General features: G+C 40.3%; 2 protein-coding genes across 2 annotated transcripts; both read left to right on the top strand.

The window, feature by feature from the left end:
• The first annotated feature begins 228 nt into the window (after positions 1 to 228).
• LOC138902524 (uncharacterized) lies at positions 229 to 3164 on the top strand. The gene is made up of 4 exons (XM_070190402.1): positions 229 to 552; positions 648 to 827; positions 1350 to 1487; positions 2751 to 3164. Exons 1-4 carry the CDS (start codon positions 229 to 231, stop codon positions 3162 to 3164), a joined length of 1056 nt encoding a protein of 351 aa, XP_070046503.1.
• A 6871-nt stretch (positions 3165 to 10035) lies between these two features.
• On the top strand, positions 10036 to 11063 carry LOC104088176 (uncharacterized). Its single transcript, XM_009592820.1, has 2 exons — positions 10036 to 10386; positions 10620 to 11063. Exons 1-2 carry the CDS (start codon positions 10036 to 10038, stop codon positions 11061 to 11063), a joined length of 795 nt encoding a protein of 264 aa, XP_009591115.1.
• Positions 11064 to 15132: the final 4069 nt, after the last annotated feature.

Raw genomic sequence — 15132 nt, 5'->3', positions numbered from 1 at the left:
GCGTGTGGTAACTATTGGGGGATTGGAGATGAAAGTGGATCTCTTACTGCTTAGTATGGTCGATTTCGATGTGATTCTTGGCATGGATTGGTTGTCCCATGTCATGCTATTTTGGATTGTCAAGCTAAGACCGTGGCGTTGGTGATGCCAAAATTGCCTAGGATTGAGTGGAAAGGTTCTCTGGACTATGTTCCCAGTAGAGTGATTTCATATTTAAAGGCCTAACGGATGGTTTGGAGGGGATTCTTGGCATATTTGGCCTTCGTGAGGGATTTTGTTGCTGATACTCCTACGATTGAATCTGTTCCAGTAGTAAGAGACTTTCCAGATGTATTTCTTGCAGACCTGCCGGGAATGCTACCCGATAGGCACATTGATTATGGTATTGACTTGGTGTCGGGCACTCAGCCCATCTTTATTCCTCCATATAGTATGGCACTAGCAGAGTTAAAGGAATTGAAAGAGCTACTTCAAGAGCTTCTTGATAAGGGTTTCATTAGGACTAGTGTATGGCCTTGGGGTGCACCAGTTATGTTTGTTAAGAAGAGGATGGTTATATGCCGGTGCATATTGATTAAAGACAGTTAAATAAAGTTACAATTAAGAATAAGTATCCTTTGCCATACATTGATGAGTTATTTGACCAGCTTCAGGGAGTTAGAGTGTTCTCTAAGATTTGTTTGAGGTATGGGTATCACCAGTTGAAGATTCAGGACTCTGATATTCTAAAGAAGGCATTCAGGAACCGCTATGATCATTACGAATTCCTTGTGATGTCTTTTGGGCTTACCAATGCCCCAACAACATTTATGCATATGATGAACAATGTATTCTATCCATATCTTGATTCGTTTGTCATAGTATTCATTGGTGATATCCTGGTGTACTCACGTAGCCAGGAGGAGCATGCACAACATCTGAGAATTGTACAATAGACGTTGAGGGAAGAGAAACTTCATGCTAAATTCACCACGTATGAGTTCTGGCTTGATTCTGTGGCATTCTTGGGGTATGTGGTGTCTAGTGAGGGTATCAAAGTAGATCCAAAGAAGATTGATACAGTTTAGAGTTGGCACAAATCGTCTTCAGCTACTGAGATTTAGAGTTTTCTTGGCTTGGACAGATATTATCGCCGCTTCATGGAGGGTTTCTCGTCCATTGCTGCACCAATGACTAGATTGACCCAGAAGGGTGCCCCATTCAGGTGGTCTGATGAGTGTGAGGAGAGCTTTCAGGAGCTCAAGACTGCCTTGACCACAACTCCAGTTCAGGTTTTGCCTTCAGCATCAGGTTCATATACATTGTATTATGATTCTTCTTAGATTGGTATTGGGTGTGTCTTGATGCAGGAGGGTAGAGTGATTGCTTATGCTTCACGCCAGTTGAAGCCCCATGAGAAGAAATACCCCATTCAAAATTTAGAGTTGGCAGCCATTGTCCATGCATTGAAGATTTGGAGGCATTATATCTATGGTGTGTCTTGTAAGGTATTTATAGATCATCACAGTCTACAACACTTGTTCAAGCTAAAGGATCTAAATTTGAGGCAACAAAGATGGTTGGAGCTGTTAAAAGACTATGATATTACCATTTTGTATCATCTCGAAAAGGCCAATGTGATGGCCGATGCCTTGAGTAGAAAGGCGATGAGTATGGGTAGCCTTGCATATATTCCTATTGGTGAGAGACCATTTGCATCTAATGTTCATGCCTTGGCCAATCAGTTCATGAGGTTAAATGTTTCAGAGCCCAGTCGAGTGCTAGCTTGATTGGTTTCCCGGTCTTCTTTATATGAGCGCATCAGAGAGCGTCAGTATGATGACCCCTATTTTATTGTCCTTAAGTACATAGTTCAGCATGGTGATGCCAAGGAGGTTTCTATTGGAGATGATAGGGCATTGCGGATGCAGTGTCCGATTTGTGTGCCCAATGTGGATAGGTTACTTGAGTTAATTCTTGAGGAGGCCCCCAGTTTGCGATATTCCATTCATATGGGTGCCACTAAGATGTATCAGGACTTGAGGCATCACTATTGGTAGAAGAGAATGAATAAATATATAGTGGAGTTTGTAGCTTGGTTCTTGAACTATCAGCATGTGAAGTACCAGCATCAGAGGCCGGGCGGTTTTCTTCAAAGGCTTGAGATTCATAAGTGGAAATGGGAGCGTGTCACCATGAACTTGGTTGTTGGACTCCCACAGACCTTGAAGAAATTTGATGCTATTTGGGTGATTGTGGACCGGTTGACTAAGTTCGCGCATTTTATTCAAGTTGGGACTACTTATTCTTCATAGTGTTTGGTTGAGATCTATATCCGCGAGATTATTTTCCTTCATGGTGTGTCGGAGTTCATTATTTCCAATTGGGGCACGCAGTTCACATCGCATTTTTAGAGAGTAGTGCAACGAGATTTAGGAACACGAGTTGAGTTGAGTACATCATATCACCCTCAAATGGACAGACAATCAGAGCGCACCATTTAGATATTGGAGGATATGCTACGCGCCCGTGTCATAGATTTCAGGGGTTCTTGGGATCACTTTCTACCGCTTGCAGAGTTTGCCTACAACAACAGCTACAATAAGTATTCAAATGGCTCCGTACGAGGACTTATATGGGAGGCGGTGTCGATCTCCACTTGGGTGGTTTGAGCGGGCGAAGGCTAGGCTGTTGGGCACGGATCTGCTTCAAGATGCTTGGAAAAGGTCAAGTTGATTCAGGATTGGCTTTTCACGGCACATTCTAGATAGAAGAGTTACGCTGATCGGAAGGTTTGTGATGTTGCCTTGATGGTGGGAGAGAATGTATTGCTCAGAGTTTCACCCATAAAAGGTGTTATGAGGTTCAAGAAGAAGGGAAAGTTGAGTCCTCAGTATATTGGCCCTTTTGATGTGCTTGAGAGGATTGGAAAGGTGGCCTACAAGCTTACATTGCCACCTAGTCTATTGAGTGTTCACCTAGTGTTTTATATTTCCATTCTCCGGAAGTATTTCAGTGATTCGTCTCATAGTTTGTACATGAGCACAATTCAGTTAGATGGAGATTTGACTTATGATGTGGAGTCGGTGGCTAGTTTGGATTGGCAGTTTCGAAAGTTGAGATCAAAGTATATAGCTTCAGTGAAAGTACAGTGGAGAGGTCAGCCAGTCGAGGAGGCTACTTGAGAGACTGAGCAGGAGATGCAGAGCAACTATCCACAACTATTTGAGGCTCTAGGTATGATTCTAGACCCATTCAAGGACGAACGTTTGTTTAAGAGGGGGGAGAATGTAACGATCCGACCAATCGTTATGAGTATTGTAGCATCGTTTCCCCATTTATTGCTTATTCTATGTTCATTTGTGGCTATGTGAGTTGGCGAGGCGGTTGGTTTGGTTCCAGGTATGTTTCAAAATGAATTGGAACACTTAGTCCCAAGGTCGGAAGCTTAAGTTGATAGAGTTGACTGGATTTTGACTTATGGATAAACAACTCCAGAATGGATTTTTGATAGTTCTGATAGCTTTTGGACTTAAGGAGTATGTCCGAATTTTGACTTGGAGGTTCATAGGCCATTTTGGCTTGAATTGGCGAAAGTTGAGAAGTTTGACTGAGAGTTTGTTTTGTTGTTACCAGGCTTGGATTTTGGTTCCGGGAGCTGAAATAGGTCCATTGTGTCATTTAAGACTTGTGTGCAAAATTTTAGGTCAATCGGAGTTGATTTGGTGTGTTTCGGCATTGGTTTTAGAAGTTCAAAGTTCAATAGTGCTTGAGTTGGGTACGATTCATGTTTTTCGATGTTGCTTCATGTGATTTGAGGATTCGACTAAGTTTGTATGATGCTTTAGGATGTGCTGATATGTTTGGATGGAGTTCGGGGGGGCTTGAGTATGATTCGGATCATGTTCGGCTCATTGTTGGATTTGTATGAATGCTGTTATGTCTTATTCTGGTTTCCTTCTACACGATCGTGAGGGAAGGTCCACGATCGCGAAGCATTGTTTGGGTGACTGAGGAAGTTGGTCTATGCGTTCGCATGATTTAGTCTGCGATCGCGGACCTTGGGGAGTTAGTTCTACGCTAACACATGAGAGGTGCCGCGTTCACGATGAAAGAAGAAGAGGCCTGGGATGCCAGACGCATTGTTCTATGTGATCGCATGTGTGTGTCCGCGATCACGTACGTTTTGGGAGTTAGTCACCACGCTTGTTATGCAGTCCTCGCATTCGCGAAGTGTATTTTTGAGGGCAACATCTTTTGTTCTTCGCGATTGCGAGGGACATTCCGCGATCGCGAAGAGGAACAACTGGGCTGACTATTTAAAATCCCTAATCGTGGGTTAGAGTAAAATTTCATATTTGGACTTGAGGAGCTCTGCTAGGGGCGATATTTGGGAGGGATTTTACTATAAATCAAGAGGTAAGCTATTTTTGATCTCTTTGGTCCAATAATATTGAATACCCATTGATTTGTATACCTAGATTAAGTGTTTTAAGGTGAAATTTGGGGGATTTCGTACTAGGGATTGAAGAGTAAGATTTGGGGGTCGATTTGTTATCGGAATTGGATGATTTTGGTATGATTGGACTCGTTAGTGAATGTGTGTTTGGATTTCATGAATTTTGTCAGGTTTCGAGGCATGGGCCCTGGGTTGACCTTTTGAATTTGGGTAAAGAACTTAGCTTTATCGTATGGAATCAATTCCTATATCTTGTGTTGATTATATTAAGTTGTTCGTGACTAGATTCGAGTTGTTCGGAGGTCGATTCGCGAGGCAAGAATTTTTTGGAGCATTGAGTTGCGCATTTTGAGGTAAGTAACACTTCTAAACTTGGTATTGAGGGTACAAATCCCTGAAATACGTGTTATATGGTTGGTGTTGGGTGATGCACATGCTAGGTGACAGGCGTGTGGGCGTGCACCGTAGTAATTATGGCTCTGATGATGCTGTGGCACTGTGTAGTTACCTAGTCTTTTTTCTATCCATGTAATTCCTACGTGTTAAAGTAATTGAGTTGTGATCCATGTTAGAAATCATGTTTAGGCTATGTGCATATTTTGTTGGGACCCACTGAGGTCATTTCTGCTATTGAGTTATATTCTTAAGTTACAATTATGTGCTCAGTTATATTTATTCATTGCATGTCATATCTCAGTCTTTGTTATTATTTATTTTTACATCATGTTATAATTGTTTGGGCTGATTAATATGCGATTTGTGAGCCCGAGAGACTAGAGAGATTGATGACTGAATTGGGGCATGAAAGCCGAAATGTGAGTGACATTTATGGGATTGGGTTGCACGTCGCAGGAGTTATTTATGGAATCGGATTGTACATCGCAACATGATTTATTGACTCATTATGAGACCTGGCTGCATGACACAACATCCCATGTTGGCTTATATCTGTGCTTGGGCAGGATCCACCCCTCCAGAGTCTGACATACCAGCAGTGAGCGCATGTACCGTATAGTGCTGAGTGATTAAGTGTGATGAGTGGGAGTGTGAGACAATGAGATTGAATACTCTGAGAGTCTGAGTACATAGGTTTATCACTGTGATGCATTACATTTGACATGCATATTTGACATGTAGGCATAGAGATGTGACATTCCTCATGCTAGATGTACTTGGCATATTTATTAGCGTTGAGCTTAAACTGTTGAACATAAAAGCATGACTAAATTCCTGTACTATGTACGAGATGGCTATGGAAGTCCTTTGAATTATTACTGTCATTATCTTGTTATATTTCTGTTGTCATTATTTGATTTGGACTGTACCTTTCTGAGCCCGTCAATGCTTTCAGCCCAAGGTTAGTCCTGTTACTTATTGAGTACATCTGGACAACGGTTTCTAGATTTGGTGCAGTATGTACTCAGAGACAATTGAGGTAGCTGCTATGATGCCTGCATACCTTGGCTCTCCTTCCTTTTAGTTTATTTAGTATTGTTCTATTTTTCCAGATAGCTGTATTAAAAATTTAGATTGTGTTGACATTTAGTAGCTTATGTACTCGGTGCCACCAGGATTTTGGGATTTGTTGTCGTTGAGATTCAGTTGCTTTTATCAGTTATTTTTGAAAATTTTCTACTGTTGAACTTGTTAAAAATCATATTTTTAATTCAAATACGTAATTATTATGTGATTGTTGGCTTGCCTCGCAATCTTATAGGCGTCATAACGATAGGTTGGGATTTGGGTCGTGACACTCAGCCTTTAAGAATATTTCAAATCCATAACAACAGAATATAAAGAACAACAAAAGAATATAGAGAACAAAGTAAGTATGATGTTTTTTCTATCTGATTCCCCCTTTACAATACAATGAAATCTTTTATTTATAATAGTGCTATAGGGTGCATGATCCACAAATTATGCCCCCTTAATTACCAATATTAATGTTGAAATAAAAGGTAATTAAAAGGTGATAAAAAATAATAAAAGGTAATAATGCCTAATAAAGGCTGGAGGAATCTTGGGGTCTTTTGTAATATTTTTGTAACGGTCATATCTTGAATTGCTTCTTATCCAGCCACAGGTTTGTATCCAGTGTCACCATGGTTGAGTCACCACTGACTGGTCATTCTTGACACATGTTGCTTCCTAATTTACCCAACTATTGAGTTCTATTTTTACCGTATACAGATAGTCCCCCCACTTTCTGGTTACTCACTGTGATGTGACCGGAAAGTGAAAGATCTTATCTTTTCCCCCCTCGTTACTGGCTCATCAAAAACTTTGCGGAAAAAATCCAATCGGGACAAAAATCGAGCGAAGGAAAAAAGAGTGCAAAACTTAGGGCTTCAGATGCCAACTCCTATTTTTCTTTCATCAATGATCAGTTGGTGCTAAAAAAGTACCACCACCACAGAAAGCTTGATCTTGGATTTTAGTCTTCAACCGGAACTTTTAATCTTTGAATTTTGGCTCTTGAGTTTTTAGTTGTACCCAAATACGTTTCTTTGAGTTTTAACTCTTGGATTTTTAGTTGTACCCAAAACTTTTATAACCTCACAGCCTTAGAGACCGGGGATGACAAGGAATTTTGTACCTCTAGTATTGATAAAGTCTAAAACATTAATGCATCTAGTTAAGTTTACGACCGAAAAACAAAGCATTCGGCCTTTAGTCATTTGATTGGATGGCTTTATAACAGAGGGACCTTATATTTATGATGCTTATGAAGAGGATGTTCCATGTTCATCTAGACAGGGTTGCTCAGGTTCATAATCCTTATTTGCTTTTAAGTGTGAGCAAATTTTTAGAATTATTTTGTTCATTCAGACATATACGAGAATATTTTAGAAGGTGAAAGTTTTGCTTCATTCTATACCTTGAACATACACAAATGTTTACAACTTTACATATATGACAGCTTACAAGAAATGAATAATAATATATTGCAAGAGAATTGCGATCAAGTTTACATTTATTGGGTCTAGCCGGTTCTTGATTCCTTCTATTTTTTCCCTTCCCCCGGGGCTGATCTGGTAGTCTTCGATCCTTTTCTTTATTTCGAAGCTAGTTCGGGATATCTCCCATATCCTATACAGACATGATTCCTTTGGGAACATTGCCTTTTTTTCATTGTTCTGGAGCCATCTTCAGATGCTTCAGGTACTTATTGTTGTGATTTTTGCTTCTTTGTTGTAACAATCCACAGCATGCGTAGACATTACCGTCCTTCATCGAAGTTATTTTCTGGCAACTTGCTATGGGAATGTTCCTGTCCCCTGTCAGTTTGTGATCCTAATAGGTATGGTTCAAATTGGTATCTGGAAAGATTCTTATCTAAGTTTTGTTGACCTTAATTCCAGGTTGTAGAAGATTTCATTATAATTACCTGATCATCTTCAATGCGAATCTTTGACTCGTACCTGTTATGAAAATCTACCCATGTTGTTTCTTAAAATTCCAACAAACTCTCCTTTAACTTTCTTGAAGCATCGGAGTTGAGGTATTAAGACCCTTGGTAAATGCTTATAGTGCCCATTTATTCGTTACTGCCAGCAACATGATTCTCTCCATTTGGAATTGGATCATGAACTCTCGTAGAACCTCTGAGTCTCCTTGAGCGATTCTGAATATATATGTTTTCATAGCTTGAACTTTCCTTGCTCTAGCGTGAGCTTTGATGAAAGAATCTGCAAGTATTTCAAAAGAATTAGAAATGTGTTCAGGTAAAAGTGAATACCATGTTAAAGCCCCTTTTGTTATGGTTTTCCCGAATTTCCTTAGTAAAACCTATTCAATCTCATGTGGAGTCTGTTGACGTTCAATTTTGGCCCTCCCTTTATCTAATTAAATTATTATGCTTCTTGATCAACTATAATGTAACAAGGTGTTTTTAAAATTATTATTCAAATTATTTATTTTTCTAGAAATATATGAAATATATAATAAGTACTAACAACAATAATAATAATAGTAATACAAACACTAATTGGACAGTGATATGGGAAGATTTTGAACAACTGGCAATGGGTAGATAACTATGATGATGCACCAGGAGGAAGAATATGGGTAGCATGTGATCAATTGCAAGTTACGTTTTCCTTGATAAGAGCACACGAACAATTTATACAAGGGCATGTTACTCTAATGCAGCACAATATTAATTTTAGTTTTTGTGCAGTGTATGTTATGTACAATCCAAGATAGGAAAATACTATGGGAAGATTTGAAGGTGACACTGATTGAAATGAATAGGCCAATCCTGATAATGGGAGACTTTAACACTATCCTATATAGTGAGGATAGAATACAAGGGAATCCAGTTCAGCAGATTGAGGTGTGGGACTTTAAGAACTTCCTACTTGACACTGTGCTTGAAGAACTAAAGACTGTGTGTAGGAAATACACTTGGACAAACAACCATATCTATAGCAAGATTACTAGAATTTTGGTAAACTCAGAGTGGATGCAGAAATAGACTCACATGGAAAGGATCACTATGAATCATGGCTTTACAGATCACTGTCCAATTAGTGTTTGTTTTGAAGCTATAACTTATCAAGGAACTAGACCTTTCAAATTCCTCAATTATCTGGTAAGCCATAAGGAATTTGATACAACAGTATAACACTGCTGGAAAAGAAAGGGAAGAGGACCAACTATGATGAATGTATGGAGAAAGCTCATAGTGCTGAAAGGAACCTTAAAGCAATGGAATAAGCAATAATTTAGTGGTGTAGGTAATAAGATACAGTTGGCAAGGGGAAAATTGAGCACCATCCAAACTCAGATGAATACACAATATTATGATTCAGAGGCAATACAACAAGAAACAAAACCAAAAATGCAACTGGAGAAATGACTGATGGTTGAGGAGTATTTGGAAGCAAAAGTCAAGAGTAAAATGGCTTAAACTTGGAGACTCTAGCGCATCATACTTCCATGCTTTCATGAAAAATAGGAAGGCATAGAATCACATTGGAAAGCTAACTAGTAGTTCAGGGCAACTACTCCATAGTGCTGCTGAAGTTGAAAATAAAATTTTGAGCTTCTACAAAGGTCTGCTTTAGAAACTATACCTTAGTTTCCAGTAGTTATACCAGATGTTATGCAAAATGGGTATACTCTTAATTGCAATCAACAACCGCAGCTTATCCAAATCGACAAAGGAGGAAATAGCAGGTAATGATGGACATTCATGAAAACAAAGCACTAGGGTGCGATGGTTACAATGCGTTCTTCTGCAAAAGGAATTGGCATATTTTGGGAGAGGAGGTTACTACAACAGTAATGGAGTTCTGCAAAAATGTGTAAAGCCTTTAACTACACAACCATTACATTGATACCAAAAGTGAAGAACCCAGCTACTATCAAGGGATTCAAGCCAATCTCTTATTGTACAGTACTCTAAAAGATAATTTTTAAAGTGCTAATGTCTAGATTGCAGGGTGTTATGAAAGACTTAATTGATAATTATCAAACAACCTTTGTACCAGGAAGATTGATCACGGACAACATCATTATGAGTCATGAGATAGTCAAAGGTTATGGGAGGAAGAATATATCACCAAGATGCATGCTCAGAATAGATATGCAAAATGGCCTTTGTATTCACAGTTTCTTATTTAGTACTTATCAATGGTAAACCAACTGAACCATTTGAGGCAAAGAAAGGGCAAAGGCAGGGAGATCCCCTATCTCCATTTATGTTTGTGATGGTCATGGATTATTTGAGTAGACTATTGAAGCCTCTGAAGGATAATAAAAAGTTTAAATTCCATCCTAAATGTGCTAAGGTTAACCTAGTGCAACCGGGATTTGATGATGATCTCCTTCTCTTTTGTAGAGGTGACCAGTCTGTGAACATCCTCTATAACCAATTCCAAACTTTCTCTGTAGCCTCAGGGTTAGTAGCAAATCCAAGTAAAAGTAGTGTTTACTTTGGTGGAGTGAGTAGTCTGATTTAGCAAAATATTATGGACATGCTAGGATACTCTAAAGGAGAACTACCCTTTAGGTATCTAGGAGTACCACTAATACAAAGAGGCTAACAACTATACAATATGAACCCTTGATTGACAGGATGATAGGAAGAATTCAAACATGGACAACAAAGTTTCTATCATATGATGGAAGAGCAATGTTAGTTAAAAGTGTTTTATTTGCTATCCAAACTTTCTAGGCCCAAGTGTTCATCTTGCCAAAGAAAATCATCCAGTTTATAGAGGCTTTATATAGGAGATTCCCGTGGACAGGTGCTGCTGAGCCTACAAAAAAAAAAGCAATGATTGCCTGGGATAAGCTGTATACTCCTAAGGTGGCAGGGGGACTTAACTTCATCAATGTGAAAATATGGAACAAAGCAGCAATTTGTAAACCCCTATGGAACATATGTACAAAGAAGAAGAAATTGTGGGTGATATGGGTACATTCATATTACATAAAAGATCAGACTATATGGGACAAAGACCATAAATGTACTTCCTGGATCATTCAAAAGATATTTAAGGCAAAGCACTACTTCGAGGCAGCTGGTTTCACTGAAGATGATGTTCACCAGATGGAGAGCTTCTCAATTAAGAAACTATACAAAGCAATGCAAGGTGAAATCCAGAAGGTGTCATAGAGGAAGTTGATCTCCAATAACCAGGGATTGCCTAAATGGATTTTTATCCTGCGACTAGCATTGCATAACATGCTGTCCACAAAAGAAAGGTTAGAAAAATGGGACATCATTCCATATCAAATATGATCGTTATGTGTACGGGAGAATGAAACAATGCAACACCTATTCTTTGAGTATGAAGTAACATGAAGTATATGGAAGCAACTGTTGCACTGACAAGGAATACAGAGAATGAAGAAAACTTGGCATCAGAAACTCTCACGACCCAAAAACCTACCATAGGCCTCATGATGGCATCTAGTCTCTAAGACTAGGTAAGTCAATTACTAAAAATGATTAGGCAAATTTTTAACAATGATAATTTGAAACAAAGTCTAATATGAATACCGCAACAAAAGCGTAATAAGCCTACGCGGCAATAATCGTAACAACCTCCCAAGATTTGGTAATATAGAGTCACGAACTCTAGCTAAGTACATGGAAAGATCTCAAAGATCAAAATACAATATTGTTCAAATAACAAGCTGACAGTATAATGAAAGGAAAGAACTCTAAGTGACTGCGATGACCAAGTAACTCTACCTTGAATCCTCACAACCAATATGATAACTCTGCCCGAGTTTGATATCTCCAATACCTGGCTCTACACAAAAATATATAGAAGTGTAGGATGGGTATACCATGGTCGGTACCTAGTAAGTATCAAAACTAATCTCGGTGGAGGAGTGACGAGATACAAGTCAAGACACTCACTAGACAAAATAAACTGTGCAGTATAGAAGTATAAAGCTAATAATGAAAGTAGAAATCAGTAAATGGCAACAAGAATCAAAAACCAAATAAGGAACACAAAGGACAACCAATTAATCAAGTTGTTCTAACACAAGTTTCACAACGTAATTACTCCGTGATACCTCATCTCATAATCACAAGATATGAGTCTCAACCCACTATCCTATGCTCACGGTACCTTGTTCCCACATTTCAGATCAAAACCGCACGAAAAACTCACGTGCCAATATCTGAATCAGCCCGGCATGATCACGGGCTCACATTCACAATCCGCCCGGCATGGTCACAAGCTCACAATCTCAATCCGCCCGGTATGGTCACAGGCTCACAATCACAATATGCCCCGCATGGTCACAGGCTCATAATCACAATCCGCCCAGCATGGTCACAAGTTCAATATCAACATGAAAACCGATAATACAAGAACATATGGACATGATTAATAAATGTCAAGTTTAATACTCCTGAGCTAGTATAAGTGGCATGCTACGGTGTATGCTAGTGCGAGTGTACTACTGTAGCCCACGTCAATAAGTAATATCAAAGATATCGAGTAGATCATTGGTGTAACACAACAAATCACGTAAGGTGTATGAAATATACAAGGAAAAGCACACCATCACACGAAAATCACCAACACAATATCCCAAGCCATCACACATCATCCCTGACATTTCCACCATTATCTCTCTGATAGCCACCCGTATCACTCTGCCTGAAAATATCATTCGCCATCCGGATTACTCCGATAGCCACCCATATCACTCCGTATAATATCCACCCTTAGAGCTCCGCCCAAAAACCCCAAATGGACCTTTTGCTGCTCATTATAGTTGACTTTGATGTGATATTGGGTATGGATTGGTTATCTCCATGTCATGTTGTTCTAGATTGTCACGCAAAGACCGTGACATTACCGATGCCGGGATTTTCGAGGGTTGAGTGGAGTGGTTCTGTAGATTATGTACCAAGTAGGGTGATTTCATATTTGAAGGCTCAGCATATGGTTGAGAAGGGTTGCCTGTCTTATTTGGCTTTTGTGAGGGATGTTAGTACAGATACTCCTGCCAATGATTTTGTTCCGGTGGTACGTGATATTCCAGATGTGTTTCCTACAAACCTATTGGGCATGCCGCCTGACAGGGATATTGACTTTGGTATTGATTTGGTGTGGCACTCAGCCTATTTCTATTCCACCGTATCGTACGGCACTGGAAGAGTTGAAGGAGTTGAAAGAACAACTTCAGGAACTCCTTAATAAAGGGTTTATTCGGCCTAGTGTGTCACCTTGGGGTGCACCGGTTCTATTTGTGAAGAAGAAGGATGATTCCATGAGAATATGCATTGATTACAGGCAATTGAACAAGGTCACAGTCAAGAACAAGTATCCTTTGCCTCGTATTGATGATTTATTTGACCAGCTTCAGGGAGCGAGGGTGTTCTCCAAGATTAATTTGAGGTTCGGTTATCATCAGTTGAAGATTCGGGATTCAGATATTCTTAAGACAGCTTTCAGGACCCGTTATGGCCATTATGAGTTCTTGGTGATGTCTTTTGGGCTGACCAATGCCCCAGCAGTATTCATGCATTTGATGAACAGTGTATTCTAGCCCTATTTGGACTCATTCGTTATTATATTCATTGATGACATCCAGTTGTACTCTCGTAGCTAGGAGGAGCACGCTCAACATTTGAGGATTGTATTACAGAGATTGAAGGAGGAGAAGCTTTATGCAAAGTTCTCCAAGTGTGAGTTTTGGCTCAGTTTAGTAGCATTCTTGGGACACGTGGTGTCCAGTGAGGGTATTTAGGTAGATCCAAAGAAGATAGAGGCGGTACAGAGTTGGCCTAGACCGTCCTCAACCACAGAGATCAGGAGCTTCCTTGGTCTGGCGGGTTATTACAATCGCTTTGTGGAGGGATTTTCATATATTGCTTTGCCCTTGACCAAATTGATCCAAAAGGGTGCTTCATTCAGGTGGTCGGACGAGTGTGAGGAGAGATTTCAGAAACTCAAGACTGCCTTGACCACAGCTCCAGTGTTAGTTCTGCCATCAGCTTCAGGTTCTTACACCATGTATTATGATGCCTCAAGGATAGGCATTGGTTGTGTTCTGATGCAGGAGGGTAGGGTGATTGCCTATGCCTCACGCCAGTTGAAGACCCATGAGAAGAACTATAATGTCCATGATCTTGAGTTAGCAGCCATTGTTCACGCCTTGAAGATTTGTCGCCATTATTTGTATGGGGTTCATTCTGAGATCTATACTGATCACTGGAGTCTATAGCATCTGTTTAAGCAAAAGGATCTTAATTTGCATTAGCATAGATGGTTGGAGCATCTTAAGGACTATGATATCACTATTTTGTACCATCTAGGGAAGGCCAATGAGGTGGTCGACGATTTGAGTCATCGGGCATAGAGTTTAGGGCGTTTAGCATATCTTCCAGCAGCAGAGAGACCTTTGCCATTGGATGTTCAGGCCTTAGCGGGCCAGCTTGTGAGATTGGATATTTCGGAGCCGAGTTGGGTGTTGGCTTGCGTGGTCTCCAGGTCTTCTCTTTATGACTGTATCAGGGAGCGTCAGTATGAGGACCCTCACTTGCTCGTTCTTCAGGACAGGGTTTGGAGAGGTAATGCTAGGGATGTGACTATTGGTGATGACGGCGTGTTGAGGATGTAGGGTCGGATATTTGTGCCTAATGTAGATGGGCTTTGGGAGTTGATTCTTGAGGAGGCCCATAACTCGCGGTATTCCATCCATCTAGGTGCCGCGAAGATATACCAGGATTTGAGACAGCACTATAGGTGGAGGCGGATGAAGAAGGATATAGTTGGGTTTGTAGCTCGATGTCTCAACTGTCAGCAGGTTAAGTACGAGCATTAGAGACCGGGTGGCTTGCTTCAGAGATTAGATATCCCAGAGTGGAAGTGGGAGCGGATCACCATGGACTTTGTAGTTGGACTCCCACGGACTTCGAGGAAGTTCGATGTTATTTGGGTAATTGTGGATCGGGTGACCAAGTCCACATACTTTATTCCAGTTGGTACTACTTACACTTAAGAGCGGTTGGCTGAGATTTACATCCAAGAGATTGTTCGCCTGCATGGTGTTCCAGTTTCCATCATTTCAGATAGAGGTACTCAGTTCACATCGCAGTTTTGGAGGGCAGTGCAGCGAGTGTTGGGTACTCAGGTTGAGTTGAGCACAACTTTTCACCCTCAGACGGACGGGCAGTCCGAGCACACTATTTAGATATTGGAGGACATGTTGGG

Source organism: Nicotiana tomentosiformis, chromosome 12, assembly GCF_000390325.3.
Source record: "Nicotiana tomentosiformis chromosome 12, ASM39032v3, whole genome shotgun sequence".
Taxonomy (NCBI): Eukaryota; Viridiplantae; Streptophyta; class Magnoliopsida; order Solanales; family Solanaceae; genus Nicotiana; species Nicotiana tomentosiformis.
This window is presented reverse-complemented; position numbering and strand designations above follow the sequence as displayed.